At 39.7% G+C, this 26,259-nt stretch overlaps 1 protein-coding gene across 4 annotated transcripts in view; it reads right to left on the bottom strand.

The window, feature by feature from the left end:
• COL15A1 (collagen type XV alpha 1 chain) overlaps positions 1-26,259 on the bottom strand; it is a 122,016-nt gene that overhangs the window by 17,878 nt on the left and 77,879 nt on the right. For 2 of the 4 annotated variants that reach the window (XM_064705109.1, XM_064705112.1), the window contains 13 exons: positions 24,442-24,477; positions 21,807-21,869; positions 20,866-20,901; positions 20,689-20,772; positions 15,444-15,509; positions 13,624-13,659; positions 10,894-10,956; positions 8,796-8,873; positions 8,638-8,673; positions 4,596-4,649; positions 4,427-4,486; positions 2,532-2,600; positions 2,132-2,173 (listed from right to left, as the gene is read on the bottom strand). In XM_064705109.1, the coding sequence (XP_064561179.1) occupies positions 2,132-2,173; positions 2,532-2,600; positions 4,427-4,486; positions 4,596-4,649; positions 8,638-8,673; positions 8,796-8,873; positions 10,894-10,956; positions 13,624-13,659; positions 15,444-15,509; positions 20,689-20,772; positions 20,866-20,901; positions 21,807-21,869; positions 24,442-24,477 (723 nt within the window). The remainder of the gene's footprint in view (positions 1-2,131; positions 2,174-2,531; positions 2,601-4,426; positions 4,487-4,595; positions 4,650-8,637; positions 8,674-8,795; positions 8,874-10,893; positions 10,957-13,623; positions 13,660-15,443; positions 15,510-20,688; positions 20,773-20,865; positions 20,902-21,806; positions 21,870-24,441; positions 24,478-26,259) is intronic. The other 2 variants (XM_064705110.1, XM_064705113.1) reach the window with 1 other exon arrangement.

The raw sequence follows: 26,259 nt of genomic DNA, 5'->3' as shown, positions 1-26,259 counted from the left end.
GCATTTTGGAGGCATCAGCAAATTCTACTCTTGGTCGTGCCAGAGAAGCATCAGAAAACTCATTCTCCAAGAACAATTCTGAATTTACAATATTGTGTTTGGAAGCAGGATTTGATTTTTGCCTGTGAGATGACAGCTTGTGTTTATAATTATGCTCATCAGACCAGGGCTATGTTATGTTTGATGGTAACCTGTGCTCCAGATGCATTGATACCACAGAGGGGAGACTGAAGCTATTTTACTCTATCCTCTTCTGTCACCAGCTACCTGTAACAGTGGGCACGCCACCTATTTCTGTGCCTGTCTTTAAACTAGGGACAATGCAGGAACTGAAATGTTGCACAGTGCTTGGAAATCTTGGTACTTTCTAGTACTATTTATAGGAAACTAAGCAACTGTATGAAAAAATGGAAGTTGCTGCATCTGGCTAATCCTGTAGTATCAGCCCATAGAAGTCTTACTCACATGGGTGGCTCCATTAACTTCAGAAGTTCAGTCTCCATGAAGAAAAACTGCTGGGGTTCAGTCTGTAGTTATTTATCAACACTCATTAATACAGGCATGAACAGGAGATTTCTTATCTATAAACTTGGATAGAGTTAGAAGATTACTCACAAATGTAGGACAGATCTATCCAGCACACTCATGTGCATGAAGAGATGTTTACAAGTACGTGTTTCTATTACTCGTGCACATTAAAGTTAGTGCTATTTTTCACTGATTTTAAACTTCTGGAAAAGTGGCTATTATTATCTGAAATTCAGAGAAAATAGGCTTGTTTTGTTTGAATCATTCCACAGAGAATCAGAGGAGAATGAAGGCTGGAAGGCATCTCTGGAGGTTGTCTAGCCCAAAGGAGGATCAGCTACATCAAGTTGTTCAGGGCCTCATCCAGTCAGGTATCAGAAGTGAGGCTGACAATGTATGTGTATGTATGTGATTAAGGACATCTGTTATCAATGTACTACATTGCTATACAATGGGAGTGAGAAGATTAAAGGGAGAAATTCATAGAGGTAAAAAAATGATGTGTGGAGGTGGTAGGCCAAAACTGCAGAAATGGCAAATTCCCATAGAGTAATGGCTATTTATCATTAATTCCTAAAAAGATCACAAGTTGGGATACAACTTTTTTCAGCAGTGGGGTTAGGGTGATGATGAGTATCAATACATTTAGCATAGAGGAAGTCAGGAGCTGTTTCTCTAAAATCAGCGAAAAAGAACTGGAATGCAAATTGGAGGAGAGGGTACAGCATTGCTTGGAGCTTTTACAGCTGTTTAGCAGAAAAGTATAACCCCACACTGTTCAGGGGTAGACTGTGGCTCCCAAAGACAGAATCCTTTCCAAATACATACCCCACAGTTTAACAGTAGGATATTGCCCTAGGAAAAAACTTCCAGGACTGAACTATGTTCACCAGTCATTCTAGGATGCAATTTCTGTAATTCATTAAAGAAAAATTGCACTAGGACATTCTGAAAATATGAAATCCATCTCCTTTCTTTTCATACTATGTGTGAAACTGCATGCTCTTTGAAGGTGATGAAGGCTTTTTCATACTCTTTGAAAAGGAGGGGCAGATCTTCACTTGCTGCAATTCTATGTGGACAGAGTGCATTTGAGGGTCAAATAAAGAACATGATCTTTCTTTTCTGATGCATCTTTCATGCCACAATGAAACACGTAACAAATTTTATTTTGGACAGAGAAATTAAAACCAGCTAGAGACGTAACAACATGGGGACTGCATTTATACATATATCTAAAAAATACGTGTACCTGTATGCATACACATTCAGGTCCCCAAAGCAACTCCTAAACTATGGAAACACAAGCTTTGAAAGGCATTAAAAGTATTAGAAAAAAAACAAGTAATCAAAGTACTTTAAGCAAAAGAGCCTAGTGTTTCTAGTTCTGCTATATATTTTATACATGACTAAGTTTTCATAAAAGGCTAAACACTTGAAAATCCGTTATCCTGAAGAACAAGTAAAACACATCTCTGGTGCAAAGCAGAAGGCAGGGGGAGAAAAGCTGCAAGGTTATGGTGTTTAGGTGTACAGCTGCTTTGGTTATGTTCTGTCATGGCCATGCATCCTGCTAAGAGCAGATTCTGCATGTGTCACTTACTGGCATTTTGCAATGAGGCCTGGGAGGGACTGGGAAAACTGTCTATTGAAAACAGGAGGGAAATTACTTTGGTGAGCATAGGTATGATACAGCATGTAACACACCACATAAACCTAACTGTTATGATGAGGCTAAGCCTGGAAACAAAATCCCCACCTCCCTAGAAGAAAGCCCAGCTGGCTGCCAGGTCTGTCATCATGTCCCTCTCTGTGGGCCATGGGGGCAAAACTCTTCCATGACAGTGGCTTTGGTTAAGAGATCTTTTTTCTCTGCACACAAGCAAGGTCACCCACAGTGACCTGTGTAGACTGAAACCAGTTTTGATGTTTCCTTTTGCAAAGTGCTTCTAGAGCAGCACATTCCTGCTGCAAACCAGCCCCTGATGCCCAGTGGCACTTACTCCTTTGATATAAAGTATTCGTCCTGGGGGTCCGGGGGGCCCTGGGGGCCCAGGCAAGCCAGGAAGGCCCTGGTAAGAGAAAGTGCAAGAAGGAAGATATCAAACAAAAAATAAACCCCAACTGCAAACTGGAGCACCTAAAGCACTGCTTATTGAAACAAATTAAAGAGTTTATCTCTCATCCAAGGAAAATTAGGTTTTCTACACTGATCTAGATCTCTCAAGACTGCTAAAACTCATAAATTTTCAAGTGCCAGTCAGATTGGTGCATGCTAATTAGCAACGCTGAGGAGCCCTGCTAGAGGGTATGATTGCCTTTTACAAAAAATAGATGTCAGCTCTGAGCTGTGTAATTTGAAAACTTAGCACAAGGTTGTGTTCACCCTCCAGTCTACATCAATGCAAGTTTCTGTATGGTGACATATGTCATCTCATCAATAATTAGGGATCCATTAGATTTCATCTTCCCTGAGCACTCCAGGAAGGATGACTAGAATATGTAGCCTCCTTTGTTTACTTGTTTGCTTTAACCCGTCAGCCTGATGTACTTCATCTAGTTGCACTTGCTACAATAGCTTTCGTATGGTTAAGACAGACAATCCAGAAAACAAAAATTAATATGTTTGAGGTTATGGAGGAAAGGAAAATCTACTCTTATATTTTCTCTCAGTGGGTAATAATTTTTCCTGTATTCTCTTCCAATTAGAATTTATCTAATTTGTTTGTTTTCACTTTCTAGGAACTCTATTTCTACTTATACCTTCTTCCAGAGATGTAAGCCACATTCAGTACCTGGTCTTTTTTTACTGTGCAGATACCTAAATACTTACTAATTCTGCAAAGATACTTACCAATTCTCAGTCTCCCTGCTTCTCACATAAAGCAGTATCATCTCACTTATATTTATTATCTAGATGGACAAGACACTTGTGCCTTGTAGTTTGTGTGTCATATTTTTTTTTCTTTTGAGCAAACTAGAACCAGATTCTTATAACAGAATCCATTTGTAAAAATTTCTCTAATGAAGTACAGTGATACTGACTTTATGCTAGCTCAGTAACATACCCTTGTAACTTTTATTCAGCATTATCTCTGATGCAGATGAAATAGCATTAGCTGCTGTTGTGGCATGGGTATCAATTTTCCTAGCACAGATTGTTGCATGACATCAGAACAACCACACAAATGACTGCTGTGGTGAAGCTCATTGTCTATGCTCAGCAGTGCTAGCTCTTGTGCTGTCCAGTTCCAATGTTTGTCATGAGACAACTTGTCTGAAATCTTCTCATGAGAACAGACTTGCAGCAACAGGAGCTTGCTTCATCACTTGTCATTCCACAATTACAGGCTGAGGTGAGCATGAATACGCTGTCACCTGTGCAGAGATCATTGTTTTGGACACTTGCACATGGCAACCATAGCAGGTAGCAGGTATTAGTGAGTGTCTCCTTGTTAGTAAGGTAGCTACCACTTCCCTGTGATTTGCTCAAGTGCCATTTGTATCTGGGCTAGAAAGGTCAGAGCCTGTGGGAGTATCTTCCCATCATGCGAGGTCACACTGGTGGCCTGGATCAGGAACTTCTTGACACATATTAAAAAGTCTGGAATTCCAAATCTTTTGCTATTTGAAGGTGCAATGGTAGCAGTGAGTGTCACACATAACTGTTACACCTGGGAGCTGACACGACTATGTGTATCTGCAAGAACTGCCCAGACAGAGCCAAAAGCAGACTTTTTAACGACTGCTGCTAGAGAGGAAAAGTAGCAGAAACACAATTATTTCTAAAACACTTCAGGTTTTCAGTCCCATCATCATTTGAAAGGGATCAGTATAAATCAGACTTCAGATTTTAACAGATTTTATTTTGCAACTAATTGTAATACAAAAAACTTACATTAAATGCTTCACCTCGATCACCTTTCACACCTCTCAGTCCATTCAGTCCTGGACGGCCCTGAAATAAGTAGAAATAATTTATTATTATAAATAATAATAATAAATGTCATATATCTTGTCAGAAGCAAGATTTCCCACTTTATCCCACTTGAGAGCATAATACATACTGGGCGTCCTGGGAAGCCAAGCTCTCCTTTGGGTCCAGTAGGTCCTATTGGTCCCTGAACAGAAAAAAAAAAGTAATTGTGGCCCATTTTGTTGATCTATATTTGATTATTAAGAATAAGAAACATAATTTTATATCTACATTAAAAATCAGCCTGTGATTGCATGTGACTGCACAGAACATCCTCCCTGCTTGCTCTACTGAGTGATCTCAGAAGCTGAGGACTGCATGTAACAGCTCTGGTTTGGAAAAGACCACCTATCTGAAATGAAGTCTGAATTCCCAGACCCTTGTAGGGCATGCAATTCAAAACTGGCTCACCATCTATTGAAGAAAAATTAAATGCATCAGTCAGGAAAAGAAATGAAAGTTAGAGATATATGCTTTGTTCATCTTCTTTCTTTGTTCATCTTCTTTCCCCCCCACCCTTTCTCATTTCTAATTATTTTTTAAACATGCTCTGTGAGGAAATATCTGTGGATTGGCTAAGAATTCATGCAGTGCCAGGCTTCTACTTGCCTCACACCAGCCTGGGTTTGTGGATTCATGGGGCAGATAGTTGAAACAGAATTGCTCCTTCTTTATACAGGTTTGACAGATTCACCAGGCTCCAAAAAGTAATACAAGCCACTGCAAAAAGAGGGGACAAGCAGGCTGCCTGGGAAAGGTGGTCCAGGACTATGGATGGCCTATGATGGGGCATTTGCAAGCATGCAGCTTCCAGGCAGCCTGCAAGTGATCAACAAAAAGCAGCAAATCTGAGGATCTACAAACTTTCAACTGATGTCAGCTTCCTGAAACTCAGCGAAACCACAAGGGTCTAGACAAACTACATACAACTACACAAACATTTGTGTCAGCCTTTCTGGTTTCATTTCCTTTTTTTAGTCCGCTGAAATGCTGAGATACTCCTTCTTGCATTACTTGTTAAATAATCTGTCTGTAGATCTCACACAGATACCACCTACATGTGACAGTGGGTGTGTTTAACCCTTCACATGATATCTTTTCAGCGAAAAGTGATATGTACATTAATGAAAAATTTATCTGATGAAGAAGATAATTTCTCTTATTATCTAGCTGAAATTCATGGATTAATTGTAATTTTTCTCCTGCTGAAACTGAAAACTGGATTAGACCTGAAATTCATAAGCAGTTACCATATGAACATATTATTTATAATGTCACCATTGTAATCGGAATTTAAAGCTCACTAATGTCAGCTGAAACTACTTGCAGCTGGTAAGACTTTTATTAATCTTCTATTTTATTTCCTGTTTGAAGGTAATTTCTACCTCTGTGAACAAAGTTAATGCCTGTGTCTCAATCAGGCAAGAGATTGCTGGTGAATTTCAAATTTCAATATTGTGCCCCAAAATTTCAAAATTCACATTTCCATGATACCACATCCAGTAATGAAGTTTGGGGGGAAAAAAAAGCAATCAAAAATGTTAAAAAAAGGCAATCCAAAAGCATTTTCCTATTTCACTCTCTGGTACCTGAGCCTTTAAAGATTATGTAAATCTGAACTTTAATCAGCAGTGAGAACAACTAGAAACAGACTTTTTCAGTTTAAATAGAGAGCAGTGTCTGATCCCATGCTTTAACTGGGATTTCAAACATTACCAATGCGAGAGTTGACTCAGCTGGGGCCACCTTTATTATTCTCTTTAAGTGCTAGCCCAGTCTGTCAGGTGTTAGCAACTCCCTGAGAGAAGCCAGCAGTCACAGCTAGAAGTGAAAGAAGGAAGCGTGGAAGCCACAGGAGTTTTGCTTACCACAAAAGTTTCTTTTACACCAGCACAGTAGATCTGGACACTGAGGTTCTCACTAAGTGCTCTCCTTCAGTGATATGCAGCCGTTTCCTTCACCCACAGGGAACAGCATGTAAAAGATCCTCATTTCCCTGGTGGCAGGAGCTTGGATTCAGTCTGTTGCTTCTGCTTTTGCTAACAATTGTACTGACCTCTTGACTATCCCTAGTTCTCATCTGTGAAACTACTACTTCTCTGTAGCTCCTTGTGCTCCAAGCTCCTGTGATCCTACCTTCTGTCCACCTAAAGTCTCAAAGAGGGGCAGAGCAACGACTTGGGATTTGATTTTAAATTCTGGAAATCTGTGTATAGGTCTAAAAGCAGAGAGGAACAATCAGAGTCCCTCACTGCCTCAAAGTTGTTCCTGGGCCAGAGGCTCCTTTGGAGCAAACTGGAACAGAACTATTGCACTAAAACCTTCAATAAGTTATTTGTCAGGGTCTCTGACACAGCACTTGAAGTCTATGTACTTTTGCTGCACAGGCCTCACACTAACTACAGATGGATTTTTTTCTATGGGACAACACCAAATTGTACCACCCCATTAGCAGTGATGATCAAACCTGAGTACTGCGCTCAGAAGAGAACTGGCTGAGCAAAGCTTTGAGACAGGCTCCCTGTGCCAAACTTTCCTGAAGTGTAACCATTCCCACCAGTGCTGGCAAGAACTTCCTCGTCTGCTTGCTGAAGTGTATGAAGGCAGTATAAAAGGAGATGTAAAACACAAAGTTTGGGGCTGAGAGGAAAAGGACATGTCCGCTGGATGCAGGCTGCACAGCAAGTAGCAGTGAACACAAGCCAGAACAAGAGGAATTCCAAATAAATATGAGGACAATTTTTTTACTTCAGAGTTTGTCAAATGTTTGGAATGTGCTGCCCAGAAAGGTTGTGGAATTTCTATCCTAACAGTTGTTGAAAACTTCACTTGACAAGTTCCTGATTTTAAGAGACCTTCTCCAAGCAGTGATGTGCTCAAGATCATCTCTGAAGTCCACTTTCATTCGAAGTTATTCTGTGTCAAGTCAAAAGGGTAGATCATCTTGCAGTCATACAAAGAGAAGGAAAGGAGCATCCTTTCTGGTAAGTTAGGATAGCCTCCTCAGGGTATTCTGATACACAGTAATTAAAAAAGAAGTTACTCAGCAGACCCAGTTATCCCCTTTGGAAGGCTACAGAAACGGATGTAAAAATCTCCTATGTACCTCGATGTGCAGAAATGTCAACACCCCACTAACATTCACTAAGGCACAATAGTGACCAGGCTACATGAAAAGCAGAAGCAAAGAAACATCCTTGACATCCTTGATTTTTTGAATACTAGACTAGAAGAAATTGGGGCCCTAACGCTGCTGAGTCTGGGCAACTGTTCTTATCTTATAACTAATTCATTGTGCTTTCTTATGACCTTCCATGTCCAGTCAAAAGTATCAGACCAAATACCTGAAAGAAGGCCTCTAAATCCTGATTTTGGTACATGGTCCTACTCTGCTGCCTGGTGTACAACTTTCTCAGAATCCAACACAGTTGCAATTTATTGGCATTGACAGAAATTGAGCCAATGCAATTAGTTGTTTTAATGTAAATCATATAAACAGAGAATAATTTAGGTGGAAAGAGAGGGATCCTCTTGCACAACCCCTTGCTTACAAGACAAACTTGTATGTTAGGCTTGTAGTTTAGGTCATGCCACTCAACACCTTGTTCGAGAATCCATCATCTCTCTGGGCATTTATTTCTGTGTTTAATCACTTTTAACATGAATTTTTGCCTTTATATTTACATATGTCACAACATCTTTGTTACTTGTCATTTTCCTGTGCACATCTGAGAAGGACCTGACTTTTTTTTTTAATAATTCCCTTTCAGGCCACAGCAGGGAGCAATTAGAGCTCCTCTTAGTCTTTTATCTTCAGAGCTAAACAAACCCAGTTCACTCAGAGCCAAAAATCATTTAAGTTTCTAGCTCTGATGATATTTCACAGTTATCTTAGACAGTAACAGATACATTTGTTCTACCAGAATTTAAGCTCTGCATCAAATCAGTAGGTACTGCACCACATATGTAACAAGCACATTCTTTTCTGAAGGGCACTGATGGCCCTGAAGCACAGATACTCCTTACTCAGAAGGAAAGAAAAGCTAACCATGCTACCTTTACATTTACTAATATTTGTAAGGCCAAAGCAAAATTAAAAAACAAAAACCTATTCATCTTTGAAAACATCTTACCATTGGTCCCACTGGTCCCATCACTCCAGCTTCACCCTGTTGAGGACCAACACAGAGAGAGAGCAATGACAAGGAGAATTCCTGCAATGTCTAGCAGAGGTGGCTGATAACATGGCCACCAAATAATTCTGGAGGAGCACAACACAGTATTAGCTCACCTTCTCCCCTTTTCTTCCTAATAATTCAGTTAAAGATCCATCAGCAGAAATGATAGCTCCTGGCTCTCCCTTTTCACCCTGCAAATTTTCACAGTAATTACTGTTTACAAAGCAGTTCCCAGTGAATCAGAAGTCAAGGGACTTGACTTCAACAAAAGCATTACTTTTGTTTGAAGTACGACAGATTAGTCATGCTGTGATATCAAACATGAAGTGATATCAGTATGAGTAGGGTGAATCTTGATTCTGGGGAAGAAAAGATGATCTTTCTAAAAACATAATAAAGTGCACTAAAAATATCTCCCTGAGAAGAATAAGTTCTTATTTTTCTAAAAAGACTTAATTTGCTCTCCATAGAGTAAGTATGTGAAACATGCTGTGTTCACAAAAGGTCTCTGCAAAGGCAGACAGGTTATTGGTGTCTTTTTGTGTACCATCAGCTTAATGGTCAGTAAACCCTGCTGGAAATGTCCTGTCTTGATAGACCAGTAAATGTTCAGATTTTACTATCAGGAAAGCATGAATCATTCTCTCTACGTACCTTGCAGGATGCAACCTCATTAACTTTACTGAAGGTCAAGTCCTAGCACTCAAAACTGTGACCCTCTGAAGTCCTGTTCCACCACCATGAATAATCACTTCTCAGTGCTAAGCGCATGGTTCCCATGCTGGATCATTCAGCTGTAACTTTCCACTTCCTACCTCAGGCAGCTTGCTACAACATCTTTCCCAAGATGTCATGGAAAAAATCTAGCTTGAAGTTAGCAATTGCATTGCTGATTAAAATGCCAGTCCAGGTTATAGACCTTTCATTGAACTCTAGGTGCTGTAACTCAGTACTTCTCACAGGTTCTTAAACTGTTGTGAGTCTTTCAAGTCTCCCTGAAGATACTTTGGATACTTTGGAGTCTCCCTAAGACTTGGTTGGCTTCACCGACTTTATCTGCTGTGAGGATTTATGGACCTGAGATTGAATTTCATGATTCTATTCTATTCTGAATCTGTAGATTGAATTTTAAGTAAAGGTGTCTGTACATCTTCACTGGAGTTCCCAAACTCCATCACTCTTGAGCGTAGCCTGGTGTTCACAGCTCAGAAACACCATCGGATACATCACCATGTTTTTGGTACATCCAAAATTAAATGCTTTCAAAGCTTTGAGTTCTTGCCAGTGTGGACACCAGAAGCAAACAAAGAGCACCAAGCAAAAAAACAAAAGTAAAAACCTCCACAATCTAAACCAAAAACCACCCAACTAGTTCTAAGGTTGAGCTTGATAATTTAATTAATTTTGTATAAGAACGGGAAACCTTATGATAAGCAGGGACTGGTATACACGGCCTGAGAGCTTTCCTTCTGAGCAATGACAATGCTGTTCATCTGCTATCTCATTTAAACCATAATTAACCATTTCCCAGTCTTCCTACTACTTGTGAGAAAGTGAGCTCAGCTAAGCAGAAAGTGTTTTTCTTTCTTGGTATCCCCAATATATTAGATGTTCCTCTCCCCTGCTTCCTGAAGGTTGATAAGAAGGGGAAAAAACTGGAACAGCTACAGTATTTACAGAAGAACAGAGTCAGTCTTTAGTACCCTCTCTGCAGAGCTATAAAATACACACTTTTTGTGAAGAAACAGGAGAAAGAATCCTAAGAAGAGAGCGCCTCAAGTCTTAAAGACTTAAACTTTGGGAATTGAAAATTGCAGTCATCATTCTGTAGGCAAAGCCCTCTCTGGCACAGGAGGAGGAAAAGATCGATCTTTTTTTTTTATTTGGGCTTTTTGATAGGATCCCAGGGTGTTAGTAAAACAATCAGCTGGCAAGAAGAAGTCACTTCATGTTTAATGTTTAAAGAGAGTAAACCTGATAAGTGCATACTGCACTGATGAATTTCAACACTGGTGCAGCAAGATTAGCTCTTGGTAAGATTATATCGGGATGTCATTTAGCATTTTCACATTCCCCCTAGTACATTTTTCACATTTTTATTAAAATCCCAATTCCTACAAAAATTAGAATCATTAAACTTCTAATGTCACTAAGTACTTGTCATCTAACACATTTCTCAGTCTATACTTTCCCCTATTCATTTTTTCATACCTGCTGTCCTTTAGGTCCTTGTGATCCAGGCAAACCAGTATCACCCTTCGGACCCTGAGGGCCCTAGGCAAAAACAAGTACATAAATCCACAGTGACATTTGTGAACAATATGGAACTAGGTATTTTATTAAATGTAATTTTAAATTACTGGCAAACTTGAACTTAATTCACTCTGGTTGCAATCTAAGAATTCTTACAAGACTCAATTGCTCTCTGAATAAAGTTATTCCCTAAACCAGATATCACATAAGGAAAGTCTTTTAGAAAGACCAAAATGAAAAATACCTGATGTTTATCACAGTGTAGATGACACATACATTCACAAAAGGAAATATGCAAACATTATTAAGAGTGGAAATTCAACTTAAAATTCTCTATTTGTTCTGTACTCAATCCTCTCTCCATGATCATTCAGCCAGATTGATTTTCAACAGAATTTCTGAAGGTGTATTTTTAACAGTATGTTAAAAAAAAAAAAAAAGAAAAAAAGAAAAAAAAGAAAAAAAAAGAAAAAAAAAAAAAAAAAGAAAAAAAGAAAAAGAAAAAAAAGAAAAAAAAAAAAAAAAAAAAAAAAAAAAAAAAAAGAAAAAAAGAAAAAAAGAAAAAAAAGAAAAAAAAGAAAAAAAAGACTATATGAAATAGAGTTTATCTATTTGAAAACAAGATTATTTCTTTATCGGCTTTGTGGGGAAAGCATTCCCATCAGACCAAATTGTACTTCATAATCTTCCAAGAGCACTCAGAAGCATTCTTTTTGCCCACTAAGATCTAAACTCAAGTCTACATAATTTCTGCATTTGTCAAGAGATAAATAAAGTACATGAGGTGAGACCAAGACTGGTATTTTCATGTCTATAGAAATTCTATAAGGGACAGAGACCAAGAATTCATTATATCATCTTCTGAATATTATCAGCTTTTTGCAAATGAAATGTATGTCTGAGGAGCTTTCCCCCCACCTTTCTTTGCAGTCCATGACATTCAGGACTCAGCAAGCAACCTTCTGTGGAATTTTGGGCAATTTGCCAGCATTTTGTTAACACCTTTTTTCAGCTTTCCCATTTTTCTGCTTAATTGTTCTCAGGCAATAGACAAAGGATCCTGAGACCATATGCATGCTCTGAACTGTCAAACAAACACAACAAGGGAAAGTAATTCCATACCATCACACAGAATATGAACACAATAATTAGAACAATACCTTCTGAAGTCATAAGCTAAATAATCACAGAATCACAGAATCACAGAGTATTCTGGGTTGGAAGAGACCTACAAGGATCATCAAAGTCCAGCTCTTGGCTCTGCCCAGTGACCCCAAGAGTCACTCCATGTACCTGAGAGCATTGTCTAAACCCTCATTGAACTCTGTCAGGCTTGGTGCTGTGACCATTTCCCTGTGGAGCCTGTTCCAGTGCCCAATAAATCTGTGGTGAAGAACATTTTGCTAATATCCAACCTGAACCTCCCCAGACACAACTTCAGGCCATTCCCTCAGGTCCTGTCACTGGTGACCATAGAGAAGGGAGCAGTGTCTGCCCCTCCTCTTCCCCTCACAAGGAAGTTGTTGACTGCAATGAGGTCTCCCCTCCATCTCCTCTTCTCCACGCTGAACAGACCAAATGACCTCAGCTGCTCCTCACACAGCTTCCCTTCAAGGCCCTTTCCATCTTTACAGGCCTCCTTTGGACAGTCTCTAACAGTTTAATGTCTTTCTTATATTGTGGCACTCAAAACTGTCCCCAGCACCTGAGGTGAGGTAGCCCAAACGCAGAGCAGAGCAGAGCAGGACAATCCCCTCCCTTGCCTGGCTGGTGATGCTGTGCCTGATGCCCCCGGGACACAGTTGGCCCTCCTGGCTGCCAGGGCACTGCTGACTCAGATTCACCCTGAGACCAACCAGGACCTCCAGGTCTTTTTCCCTGGCATTGCTCTCCAGCATCTCATTCCCTGGTCTACATGCACAACCAGGGTGACCATCCCACGTGCAGAATGTGCCCCTTTTCCTTGTTGAACATCATACAGCTGGTGATCCTTCAGCCCTCTGATTTATGTAGGTATCTCTGCAGGCTCTTTCTGCCTTGGAGGGAGTTAACAGCACTCCCCAATTTTGTACTGTCTGCAAAGTTGGTATCCCTCCAAGTCCCATGTCTAAGTCACCGATGAAGATGCTTAAACATGTTTGCATGGCAGTCTGAGTGCAATAGGTAGGTAGCACAGCAAAAGGCACCTTTTGATACTATGGTTGTGAAATGATTATATGATAGCTCTGGTATGTTATTATGAAAAATCATAAATATTTCCTAAAGGATAAAATAAAAAGGGAACACCTTATAGGGCTTTCCTGTATTCTGTAGCGGTGACGAAAAAGCCTGAGGAATAACACAGTTACATACATATACACGCAGACAACATTTAGAATTCTATTTGTTCCATCTGTTTCTCCTATACAGCATAGGCCTTTCCTTAGGTAGTAATTTTCCATTAATTACACCCATATTTAAACTACAGAACTGACACTGAGATGAGCCTAGCAGAATATACTTCATTTCCAACAGAATAAATTTCTAGCTCAGTTGGTAACTTCCTAAGACCTGCAGCATCCTCTATGATAATTTATTAGACTTCATGCAAATTGTGTACAAGATACATTTAAAAAAATATTAAACTGTATTGAAAAATACTTAAAAATCCTAGGAAATACATTTAAATCCTAGGCAATTAATACTTACAGAAAATCCTGGTAGACCTGGCTTGCCATCTGGCCCCTGCAAAATTAAAAAACTCACATCCTTACAAACACATATTACAGACTTGCAAAACAGAATATGCATTTTTCATATATTGTGTGATTTGTGAATATCAACTTATCTGCTACTGAATTAAGAACTTCATTCCGTTGACAGTAAAGGTGTGAACCTCCACAACACCCTATGCTTCTAGTTAAGCATTTACTCTCAAAAACTGGTGAGGTAGAGATCCAGAAAAGACTGAAAAAGGATGACATTTTCTACATATGAAAGGCATGCAGCCATTATTCAGCCTTCTCTGAATCTTTTCCAGATGTTGGCACAGAGACCACAGCAGCCACTCACCTTTCCCATTTTGGTCCTGGATGTCTTTGGATAGAAAACAGTGTGTAATAGGCTGTGAATAGAATCACAGATTGGGATTTGTTCTGGGCACATTTAAGATTGCCCTGCTCTGGCAACGGCAGAGAGACACTTTAATTCTGGTTCAGATCAGCAGAATGTTTATTTCCCCATCCACTATGAGACTGCACCTGACAAGGGTTAGAGCTTTGAGACTGAGGTTCAAATCTTTCTCACTGCAACTGCTCTTCAAGCTACAGAACCTGCTTCTTTTTTTGTGGGAATGTGACTCTAACATCTATCACAAAACAAAGGTTTGAATTACCTGTGGCAAGTACTGTGGCAGAGCTCACATAAGGGGACCCATACTGTCCTGGCATCCTATTATGTTCAGGGATTAGGAGAACCAGGTCTTTGGGAAATACATGAAAATACCCCTCCATGAAAACTGTTTTACTCATAAGCATGGCTGGATGCAGCCACAATAACATGAAGTTGTCCTATGGTTTAACAAGTGGGAAAGATCCATGCTAGGCTAGCAGAAAAAGGTTACAAGCTGCTGCTGGAGCTAATGCCCTTCTTCCCAGTTCAATGACACATTCAGTAAATATTTGTTTTGGGGCAGCTGTAATAATAATACAAAGTTTTTGCAAACTTTATGTAGAGTGAAATTCTGCTATTGGCCATAAACATTCTGACTTTCTTTGTTTCATCAGGGATTTAATGTGGAGGAGATCACTGTGCTGACCAACAAGAAAACAGACAAAATTAAATACACAAACCAGAGTTCACAAATTAAACTAGCTGTAAAGTAAGGTGCTTAATTTGTGGTGGTTAACTTTTTGCAAATTGCAACACTTTTGGGAAAGTTTGAATAGACTCCATGACCGGAAAAGGTAGATTTCTCTTTGGATCCAGTCCTAGGAACTTCAAATCATTACCAAGAAGCATTCAGCATTTCAAGTATTTGACTGAATTATTTTGCAGCTAGAAGAGAACCTCAATTTCACATCTTTAGTTGTCTTATGAAATACCTAGTTTTTCATTCACAGCTATAACTTGTGTGAGACTAAACCAATAGACAGGAGCCTAGCATTTCTAGTTGAAGTCTCAAGCAGAACTGAGCAAAATATTTTTTATCCCAATACTTTGTAACTTGAAAAACAAGAAGGAAAAAAAGTTGGAAGAAATGTAAATCTTGGACTCCATTTTTGCAACAGTTTCTATAATTCTATAATTCTGAGCATATAGAGATAAACCAATTTATTTCATATAAATGTGTAAAAGTAGTTTGTTCACACAGAACTGAGTTCTGCCTGAAAGTACTTTCATAGAGTTTGGTGCTGAAGTTAGCAGAAACACAATCCTAAAGTACAGGAAATTCATCTCAAGTTGATACTCAAAAGAAGATGTTGAATATAGAGCAAATCTGAAGATTTAATAAAGCAGCATATACTCACTGGAGGCCCAAGCAGTCCTTTAATTTCAGTAAAATTAGAAATCCCACCTGTCTCATTGAGAAGTAACTGAAAAAGGGGTTAAGAAACAGGTTATTTCAAATGGTTTATCTAAGGCTCACACACATTTTCAGAAAGGTAAATTATCTCTTTATAACTGTGAAAAACCCCCAAAGATAAATAAGGTGACAGAAAAGGCTCTCTACTTCTAATTTTCTTTATACATCTGGAATAAAAAAACCTAGAATTCCTTTTACATTTATTCTGTAAAGATCTCAGAATGCTTTTAGAAATTTAATTAACTGAGTCACGTTTTTAATTTGAAAGCTATGACACCAAATTTTGCAGCCTGAAGCCATTTCTCCTCAGTAAGATAAGGATCAAATGGAGTTTGGAGCTCCAGTGTGTCACTAGCATTCTAAGATGGGGAATCAGTCTGAGCATACTCATCCTCTGCTGCAGAGTTGAAGTTTTAATTATATTCTGGACATGTCTGCATCTCACCATGCAGCACCCTGCTGTGATTCCTAAGTCAGCACTGATCACACTGCTGCATCTGAAACTAGCCTGGAACCCCAAAGTGTGATGGGGACCAGCTCCTGCACCACCCAGCACCGAGTCTCAGGATGCCTGAACAGCACAGTGCAATTGCACTGCTTCCTATCCTGGAATTGGTGAGCTCCCCATTAGCCCAGGCATTTCTGCACAATTCAGTTACAGAATCCTAATAATGAAGGTGGACAGGGACTTCGGAGCTCTGGTCCAGGACTCCTCAATGCCAGGACAGGGCATGCCTTCAGGTGGCAGGGATTTACTTAGCCCATGAATAAACACGTTGTCACTGAGGTTTTGTGAGATTTGAATGCCTCTTTTACAGCCTACAACCATGTGTAGATCAACATGACCAGACCACAATATTTTCCAACATTTGTTATGAACACATTATCCAGGAATTGAGTTTGAAACTCTATTGCTTTGAATAGGAGGTTTGACCATATGCCCTCCAGAGATCACTTCCAATACACTTATGAGTCTCTGAATACTATTTTTCGAATCCAGATCACACATCCCATCCCATCCTATCCTATCCTATCCTATCCTATCCTATCCTATCCTATCCTATCCTATCCTATCCTATCCTATCCTATCCTATCCTATCCTATCCTATCCTATCCTATCCTATCCTATCCTATCCCATCCCATCCCATCCCATCCCATCCCATCCCATCCCATCCCATCCCATCCCATCCCATCCCATCCTATCCATTGTCATCTGAGCATGGAAGTGTATGGGCAGCTTTCTGTACTTTGAGGTCATGTTGAATAATTCACACAGCTAAAGCTTGCTGCTTCTACTGCAAGCTAAAGCTTGCTCCTTTCTACTTCCTGCCCTCATGTTCTACAAAAATCACCGAGTAAAAATAGAGTTTAGATCCTACAGGCAGCACTCCATCTCCCAGACTGCATGAACTCTGCTGCACTCTTCAGGGACAGTATGATGCCCTTGGTCCCACTCTATTTCCAGTTTTACATGGCCCAGAAAAGGAACAGGACACGGGCTGCTACTTTAATGACAGTAATAAAAGAGTTCTGCTGCTGCAATTGTTCTGCTTTATCTGGCAGAAATCCAGGAGCCCTGGGTTTACATGGTCTTTTCATTGTGGAATCACTCATATTCATTGTTTTTGGGCTCAATCCAAACTATATTGAAGTCAGTGAAAAAAATACCAAAGGCTTTACTGAGTTTGGGACCAGGCACATTGTATATTTTACACATACAGTTGATCTGCAAATGGAAATTGTGATTGGAAGTCAGAAAACTGTACATAATGCTGAAGAACATTTGAAAACAAAAGGTAGAAGAGTGATGATTAGAGGAAAAGATTGCACTCTTCACAACCTCCTCCAGGTATATAATTATTCACCTTTGAGTTTGGATGTGCAAACAGCTTTAATAACAACAATCCAGTAATATAGCTCTTCAACACATTGAATTAGTTCAGAAAGTGCTAACTACAATAATAAGGACAACATTGCTTTCCGTATTTTCTTAATTGTTATATTTTAGGATGATTGTCTGGGTTTGTTTCTAAGTAAAGCTTGAGCTTTGCATCCAAAAGGCCTTGTCAGAGTTATAGAAATTCTATAATATAGAAATTCCTTGTCAGAATTACAGAAATTCTGGCCTTATCAGAATTATAGAAAGACAGGCTGAACAAAATCTTTTGACATCTGCTTTACACCTTCAGCATTAACCTTTCTTTGTGACTTCTGTTTCTTCTATCTAAACTATGGGGAAATAATGCCAGCCAAAAATAAAGGTTTAAAAATAAAAGGTTTGAAATTTAAATCCAATAAAAATAAAGGTTTGAAATTTAAATCCAATAGCATTTCTCTATTCAAAATTACTTCTGTACTATACCAAACTAAATTTGTGTGATGAAATCATAGCAACAAATATTATGGTTTTCTGGTTATCACGATTCCACTCATGAAAATGCACTGAGTATCAGCAACTATGCTCTGAAAGAGTGAAAGAGTCAATATAGGATGAGAAATACTGATTTTAGTGTTTTGGAATATCAAGCAGCAGCAAACAGAGAAACACTTTTTTTTAAAACATGATGAGTCAGAGCAGACTTCCTGATCAATCACAGGAGGCAACAGAAGAGGCAGTAAGGACAGGAAGCCTCTGAGACCCACATTGCTGGTGGCAACTGCAGAAGCCTGGAAATGGATGGGTTCCACTGCAGACCTCAGTTTTCCCCTAACACTTATTTTCATGGTATGAGAAGTGGTTCTTGAAGGAACCATATCCCCTCCATTCACATAGGGGCCAGGTGAAATGAGAAGGAAACCAAGGTCCACTTTTCAGTGCAGCTCAATCAATGTGCTATCAGCCAGATGCTTACTGGTGAGGCCTGGCCCTGAGCCACAGCTGTCCATGTTAGCTCCAAATACTTCAACAGTGCTGAAACTGAAGTAACTCTTGATTTGCTTATTTTTTTGTCAAGCTACATAAAGTTGGTTTAGTTGTAGCCACATAGCCCTTAAGAAAACTTCCTTCCAACTCTGATGGATAAGTCCATTGGACTTCTGTAGCCCAAGAAGTATTGTTCTTGGCTACACAATGGTTAAATGAATGACCCTGACCTGGAGAGTAATCTAAGTGCCCTGTGGTTCACCTAGATCACTGATCTCTGCTGCCCTATCTACATCAAGCCAATATCCATATTACAACAGCTGGCAGTGTTATTTATTTTAGTTCCGCAATTCCAACTGCAATTGATAGGTCTGCTTACAATAGCTCTTTTCCATATTGGAAGCTTAGTATGAAAGATGAGAGACTGAGTCAACAAAACACACTTGGATAATTTAATGTCTATCTCAGCAAACTTACTGCAAACAAATGCCCTGTTCTTACACAAACATTTGTGAGATAGGAAGAATTCAATGTCATACATAGTGACGTATACTTCCCCACGTTTCATTAACTGTATCAAAATCCAGTACACCAAGTTCTCAGAGAAATCTTCTGATTAACAATACAGAGGATTTGACAGCTGTTGATGTACCTCCCCAGAACATCTATATTACAAATGTATATAAAGCCATAAATGCTCTCAATTTCTTAAAAGAGCTTACTTCTAAAACTCAAAAGTACTTAGAGAAGGAAATGGGACTCTGTATGGACTTGTAATACACCTAAAGCAATACACATTCTAGCAGGCTCTATACATTTCTGTAATACATGGTAAAAGTAGTTCATACAGGGGATCAGGAGGATTCAGAGGATGCACTTTAGGTTTCTTCAGACATAACTACATGTTTGACAGGTGCATGGACTGGGACTAGTGTACATAGGGAGCCATGCAGCCTCCAGCAAGCGTCATTAGTTTATGTCAGCTTCATTAATCTTTTTATGTTCTTTATATGTACTGTTCCCCCTCTGAGACTGTCATAGTGGTTTTTTCAAGTGTTAATGAACTATGGAGCAACACATTGAGGTTCACTTTTTCTGCAAACAGAGCTGTTTAGTCATTGATAAGAATTAAGGTCCCACAGTGGCACCGTGGCAGGGCTGCGAGAAAGAACATGAATTTTACATCAGCATTTCTATGACAGCTATTGAGCAGTTCCCCAGGAACTCCAACAGAATTCAGATAAAGTGTAGAGCTGCTGACAGTCCCACTATGAGCAGGACTTCGACCACAACCAACATTTCTATAATTCTAAGTCTATAATTCTGCTCATCCAAGATTCAGGATCCAAGATCCTAGTATTCTGCATGGATTCCCAGTAAAGTCAGTAAAGAAAAAACACTTCAGGTACGACGGGTGAGATGGGTGATGTGGCCTATGGGATGAAAATTAATGCTATATTTGCTATTGGTAGCAGAAGCCTAACTGGAAGCCCAGTTGTTTCACTCAAAAAAGGTTATGTGCAGCTCAGCTTTATGATAATGATGGCACCAAGCCCTCAACACAGATTTCTCAGCTGGGCATTTTCTCTTGCAATTACAAAACACTTCTTACTGCCCTTATATGTATTCCTGTGGACACGTCTGGCTGTTTTAGGCACCTCCACCTCTCAGAGGTGAAGTTTCCTGCAGTCACTCACAGTTCCTCCAGATCTTAATGTTATTACACCAGGCCAACTACTAAGAATTTTGCTGTTAGCTCCAAGTGGGATTCATCCTAACCTCCAGCCTTCATTACTGCATATAGTACTGTTTTTGCAAAGGCTAATGTACACACAACAAAACTAACTGAAAATATACCTGCATCTAAAGCATACTGGAGATTTTTTATGGGATTCTATTTTTTTACCCTTTGTTTCTTCCAGAGTCAGTGCTCTGGTTTGTATAGCGGACAACTATCAGGAAATTACTCTCCCCTACATACTGTTGTGCCTCAGGTGCTATGCTGTGTTAAATATTCCCAGTTTCGTATTTCTCTGTTGGTTTCTATTTCATGTTCACAACTTCTATAGAAATCGCCTAAAGAGTTTGTGCGAGATGCTCAATATGATCTCACAACTCTTGCAGTTAAGCTCTTTACCCACTTTCTTCCAATCTAACATTTTCAAAACTAAATAATTTGATACAGAGACATATTGAGATTCTTTTGTTTTGAGGAATAGACTTATGACCTGAATGTGAGCAGCAGAATTGCCAGTGTGTTAACCACTTGTGCCCTCTTCTCTGTAAGGGGAGTTACAGACCTCAATGCTTGACATGCACACTTACTTCAGGTATTGCTATGACTGGTCCTGGTGGTCCTGGTGGTCCAGGTGGTCCCACAATACTGTTCCCATCCTGTCCTGGTTCACCCTATTTCAAAAGCATTACATGTGGAAAACCCATACACAAAGCACTACATTTCACATAGGTTTCTCGAAAAGAATGAAATCCACACAATCTCACCCGAGGTCCTGGGTCACCCTTCTCTCCTTTTGGACCCTTCAGGTGACAAAAAAAAAAAAAAAGAGCATAAGTGATTTAAAAGGGGAAATTATGAAATGTGTTCTCCCTCGCTTCACAAAAAGCACAGCAGGGAGTTTCATGCACAGAATGATCAATTCCCAGCTCTCTCAAAACACACATGGGGCTAACTAGTTTGAACTCAGATCTTCCGAAGGTTTGATGGTTAGAAGTATTTCCCAGAACTTTGACAGAGTTCACAGACAACTAGAGTCACAATGGGCACAAAACACTTCATTAACTGGGAATTAATCCAGTGAACGTTTCTTTCACTGCACTGAAATCAGCCATCTCTGGCTGTGCTGTCCTTTTCCAGCATCAACCACATCAGCTGTGCCCAGGATTTCCCAGGAGACCAGACAGGAGAAGACAGGGAAGCTAAACTGTCGTCTCTCTGGCAGTTTATATCTAAGCTTGATCAGCCCTTCTGTAGAGCTCCCTGTGCTGGAAATGCAGATGCTTGTCTGGCACAAGTGAGAGGAAGGTGCCAGAGGATGAGCCGTGGGACTTCCCAAGCAAAGCACACTGTAATCCTCGAGGGTCTTAAGCATGAGAAATACATTAAAATCACCTATGAGCCTGCTAGCTTTCCTCTAAATAAAGGCAGAGCTGATTTCTGAGTAATTAAAAGCAGAAGGAGCATTGAGAAATCAGAGCTAGCCTCTGGAGATGCCTGTATCTCTTCTGACTGATGAGGGAGGCATGGGCAAGGTACAGTCTGCTTCTGTGTTTTTTGTCTGAGGTAACTGCTCCAGGTTAAGTAGGACAAACACAGCCCCAGCTCTTCACACTCTGCTAGCAAGCGCTGATCCTGCTGACCTGTAAGAGGTAGGTTTGGGAGCCAGTGTGTATCAGTGATCAGAGAAGGTGATAATCCTACTTACCACTTCTCCGGGATGCCCAGCAATGCCAGGAAGGCCTGGTTTTCCATCTGGGCCTGGCATCCCCTGCCACAAAGAACACACAGTTAGTCTCACTAAACTGCATTCAGTTTTACACAAGCAGGAGGCTGCCACTGGGGAGGGTCACAATATGGCTCTGAACGGGCCGGTGGGCAGGTTTGGGGGAGACTCATTATCTCATTAGTCATCTGCTCTCTCCACTCCTCCTGCTCTTTCCCCCTCTCCAGAGCAGGCTTATGGCTTGTTTTCCCCTGCAGCTTCAATAGTTTTTCACTGCTTCCACCCCTGCTTAGCAAAAGGATGAATTTTGTTGCTTTCCCTCAAAATACATTTGATGAGTTATTTCCACCCTTCAGTTAAGTGACTGTCAATCTGGAGGAAGAGAAGGGATGTAGACATTGGCATTGGATGTAGACAGGAGTCAGTATGTGGGGCAAAACCACCCCCTGCTGTATTAGGATACAGGCCTGCATACGACTGCTGGAGTCTGACAGCTACTCTGCTCTATGGGAAAAACAGAAGCACTAAGTATAGTGCAGTTTGCCCTGAGAAAAATGGATAAAAGAAGGTTCTAAATTCTTAAAGGACCAGATAAACAGTGAGCTACACTTTTTGCATCTGTTCTTCTCTGCATCATATGAAAGAGCAAAGGAAATGACACAAAGCAGCCTAATGATTCATCCAAAGGAACAATTATTCTTGTTAGCTTGTTTTTCTGGTGGGGTTTTTGGGTGTTTGTTTTGTATGTGGTTTTGAGGGTTTTTTTGGGGTTTTTTTTGGCTTTGACGGTTTTTTTTTAATATGCTGGAGATTTTTTTGTTTCATTTTGTTTTTGGAAAATACTGTTTTGTTTCCAACTTTTTGCTCTGTTTGAAGAAAATGTTTTTTGGATTTTAACAGTAGATAGTACCACCATAAGAGATTTAACGTGCCTGCTTCATTAAGAAAGGACATTTCTGCTATTTCTGTTTTTGTCAGTGATCAGTGAAGCACGTGGGTCAGGAATAAAGTATGATTTCTGAAATACTCTGTTCTTCATTTTATAAACAATTTTATAGGATAAAGGGTGTCTGACTGGTAATGGAATTTAGGCATCAAAGCAGCTACTGGGATTTTGGTATCTGCATGAGCAGTAACAATGGTACTTGGGACATAAATTTCTCAAGTGCTTATGGAAAATTATAAGTATCTATCTGCAGCAAACGTAAATGGGCAGAGGAAATAACCTTGGAACAACAGCTATTCTGCAACAGAATGTTGTCATTTCAGGCACGTTGATACTTGCAGGATAGCTTCCTACCATTACAAATGCAGAAGATTTTCTCCCATTCATTTTCCTAACGAAATTTAAATGGGAAGAAAAGATTCAGGATAGGTAAGATGTTTTAATGCAAACTGATGTATCCAGAGACATCCTTATTTCTAATTCCCATCATATTTTAAGAATGTAGCTTATTGCTCAGGTACAAGAGAACAAATATCTTTTTTAGTTTGAGGGTTAAAGGGATAAATTGCTTATTTTCAAAATAATCCTGTAGTCACTCCACTTAAAATATACACATATTTCAAATGCACTCTCACATAAAACAATAATAATTAGTAGAACAAGGACCTCAGAAGAAAGGACATGTAGGAATAATAAATAAAATATTCTATAGTCTCAAACTGGTTAAGAAGACTTAAACTACTGTCCTGTGTGTCAATGCATCAGCTTTAATTATCATGCTGACAAATATCTATGTGAAATGACAACACTCATAATATGCACAGCAGATGGAATTTATGGCAAGAAGAGTCCTGCTACATTGTTGGTATTTTTAAAAAATAAACAAGCAGATGCTGCTAGAAGACTGTGATAATACTCTTGTAAACACTTATCAAGCATAACTGCATTTATCTTGTTTCCTAGAGTAAATTTTGATTTCAAGGCTGTCCTAAATGCAGGAGAAGGCTATTTTATTTTATTTTATTTTATTATTTTATTTTATTTTATTTTATTTTATTTTATTTTATTTTATTTTTTTAATTTTTTAAATTTTTCTATGAGTCACATCAGCGCTCTCTGCTGGCTTATGGCTGCAAAAGACACTCAGGTCAGACAGGGACCAGCAAGGAGCAGCACAGTCCCAAACAGGAGTTTTGGGAAGGGCTCCCAGAGGAGTTCGAAGCAGAACAGGCAGGGATTAAGACAGACATGAGCCTCCGACTGTAGCACAGACCTGCGGGGCGCTTTGGGGTGGGGCGAGAGCTACACACCACCATATGAAGGAACAGAGGCACGTGGAAGTGAATTTTCTAAGCTTTGCTGATTTTTATCTTCCTTCTGGTGAAAATGTACAGGGCTTCGCAAGATGCCTTTAAAGACAAGCACCTTTGAGACGCAATTTTAGACACAATTTAACCACATTTTAGGCAGAAGTCGTAAGCACCAGGTTATACAGGCTCCTGATACTCACAATTCACCAGAGAAAGGGGTTTGTGAAGCCACCCTGGGCTTTAATATGCTGACAGAGCAAGAAATGTTCATTAAGTGCATTCACTAAGTGCATGAAGAGATGAAAAGAAACAGAGGAAAGAAACAACTGAGGTTTTAGATCAAGTTAAATAAATTCCCCACCTTTAAACCTGGGGGACCTATGTTGACTCTTTCTCCCTGAAACAGAGACACAGGAGGGCTCAAGTATTAAAGTGAGCAGTAATTGCAAGGATTTTAAACATGTATGCTACTTTCCTTAAAAACAAAGGAACCCAATGGAGTAAAACAATCAGAAAAAGTATGGCATATTTTTGCTAAAGTGTTGCTCAGTATACATTTGTGATTTTATTCTGAGATTTTAATCACTCAGTTGCCACCCACATCTGAAGTTTGTGGTCATGACTCATTATTTTTGCTGAGCATCGACTGAGCCATCTTCCTGAAGCCTCATTTTGACGTCTGAAATCAGCTCATGGTAACATTCCCCAGTTCTACCACTGCAGCCATGACCTTGTGCCTCCACAAAGGACTAACCATCTTCCTCCAAACCAGCTAACACAGTCCTCTCACACTGCTGCTCTCTCCACCTCCCCAGGCACTGTGTCAAACCATGAGTGAAAAAATGAACATCGCACTGTTCCACCTTTGGGACTGATTCTGCAGGATTTTAGCCCTGAGTAGACACAGTTCCTCAATTTTTTAACAGACAGAGAACATTCACTTCAGTTTATTTCTTTGGAGACAGAGAATATAAACTGGGGTAATCAGCCATTGCCTTAAATGTTATGTTTATGCTTACTGCTTTTTGGGAGTTCATATATTCAAGAGTGTATGAAGACTATAGACTGTTTTTTAACGAAAACCACTTTTCATAATAACAAAAGTGAAAGCAGAATTTGGATTGATCCATGCTTACTTGCTAGGCAAGAGAAAAAATTTGATCATAGCTAGTCTTCTCTGACAGCTGTACTTGTCTGGGGTGTTTGAAGGATGAAAGATGCATGAAACAGAACTATACCTTCAATTCCTCGTGATGCATTAGCTCTTGGTTTTGGGAAGTGGGTGGTTGTTGTATTTTGCCACTGTTGCCTAGTGAAGTCATTTATAATCATTAAAAGTGGGTGTGAAATTCATCCCCATGAGAATGATAGTGTATTATAACCACTTTATATTAATTTTGCCACAGTATACCTGGTTTTGTAAGATGTCAGGCATGTTCCTTTCAGTTTCTCCTGTATCTTGGGGAAGAATGACTCATGATTAAACCAAAGTGATGGTGAGGTCTCTTGGCCAAAGTTTATGACTATCTCTACCACTCCAGCCCATTTCCTAAATCCTAGGAATCTTGCTACCTCAATTTCTGAAATCTTTGTGAAGCAGAATTTCTTAGATACAAAGTTTCTAGCTAGGGGCAGAGAATAACTTCTTAAAAAAAAAAAAATTCAGTCAGCATGGAGACTCGGTACCTACACATGTGCACAGAGCAGCATCATGTGAGAGCACATCTATTCTTGCCAGTCCACTGCAGTATCATTCATCAACATGTGCTGTGCAAATTGTGGTTTTTTTCACTCACAAGAAATGCGCTCCAGCAGCAGCAGGAGTAGTACACTATGAAAGGACTTTTTTCAGCCCTAGAAGTTGAGCTTTACAGAGTTTAGACAGAGGGGGCTGACCAGATCTTTGGTGGCTGTTGTGCTATGAATTAGGTGTGTGCAGCTACTGCTGGCAATGGGCAGTCAGTGATTAGTGCTGGGTGTAAGTTCAGGTGAAAATTTCACAGTGAGAGGATAGGCACTGCCACTTCTCATCTTCCACTTCCTGCTCTTTCAATGTTGCTGTTATTTCCCAGGGCAATGAAGACCTTAAATTTCTTTAACTTCACATTTAAGGTGGTGTCATGCTGTACTGTTACCCTGAGTGGTAGTCAAGCTTTACATAGGAATAGGAAAAGCCTTT

Source organism: Zonotrichia leucophrys, chromosome 2 (genome assembly GCF_028769735.1).
Source record: "Zonotrichia leucophrys gambelii isolate GWCS_2022_RI chromosome 2, RI_Zleu_2.0, whole genome shotgun sequence".
In the NCBI taxonomy this organism is placed as follows: Eukaryota; Metazoa; Chordata; class Aves; order Passeriformes; family Passerellidae; genus Zonotrichia; species Zonotrichia leucophrys.
Note: the sequence above shows the minus strand (reverse complement) of the source record. Positions and strands in the feature narration are given on the sequence as shown.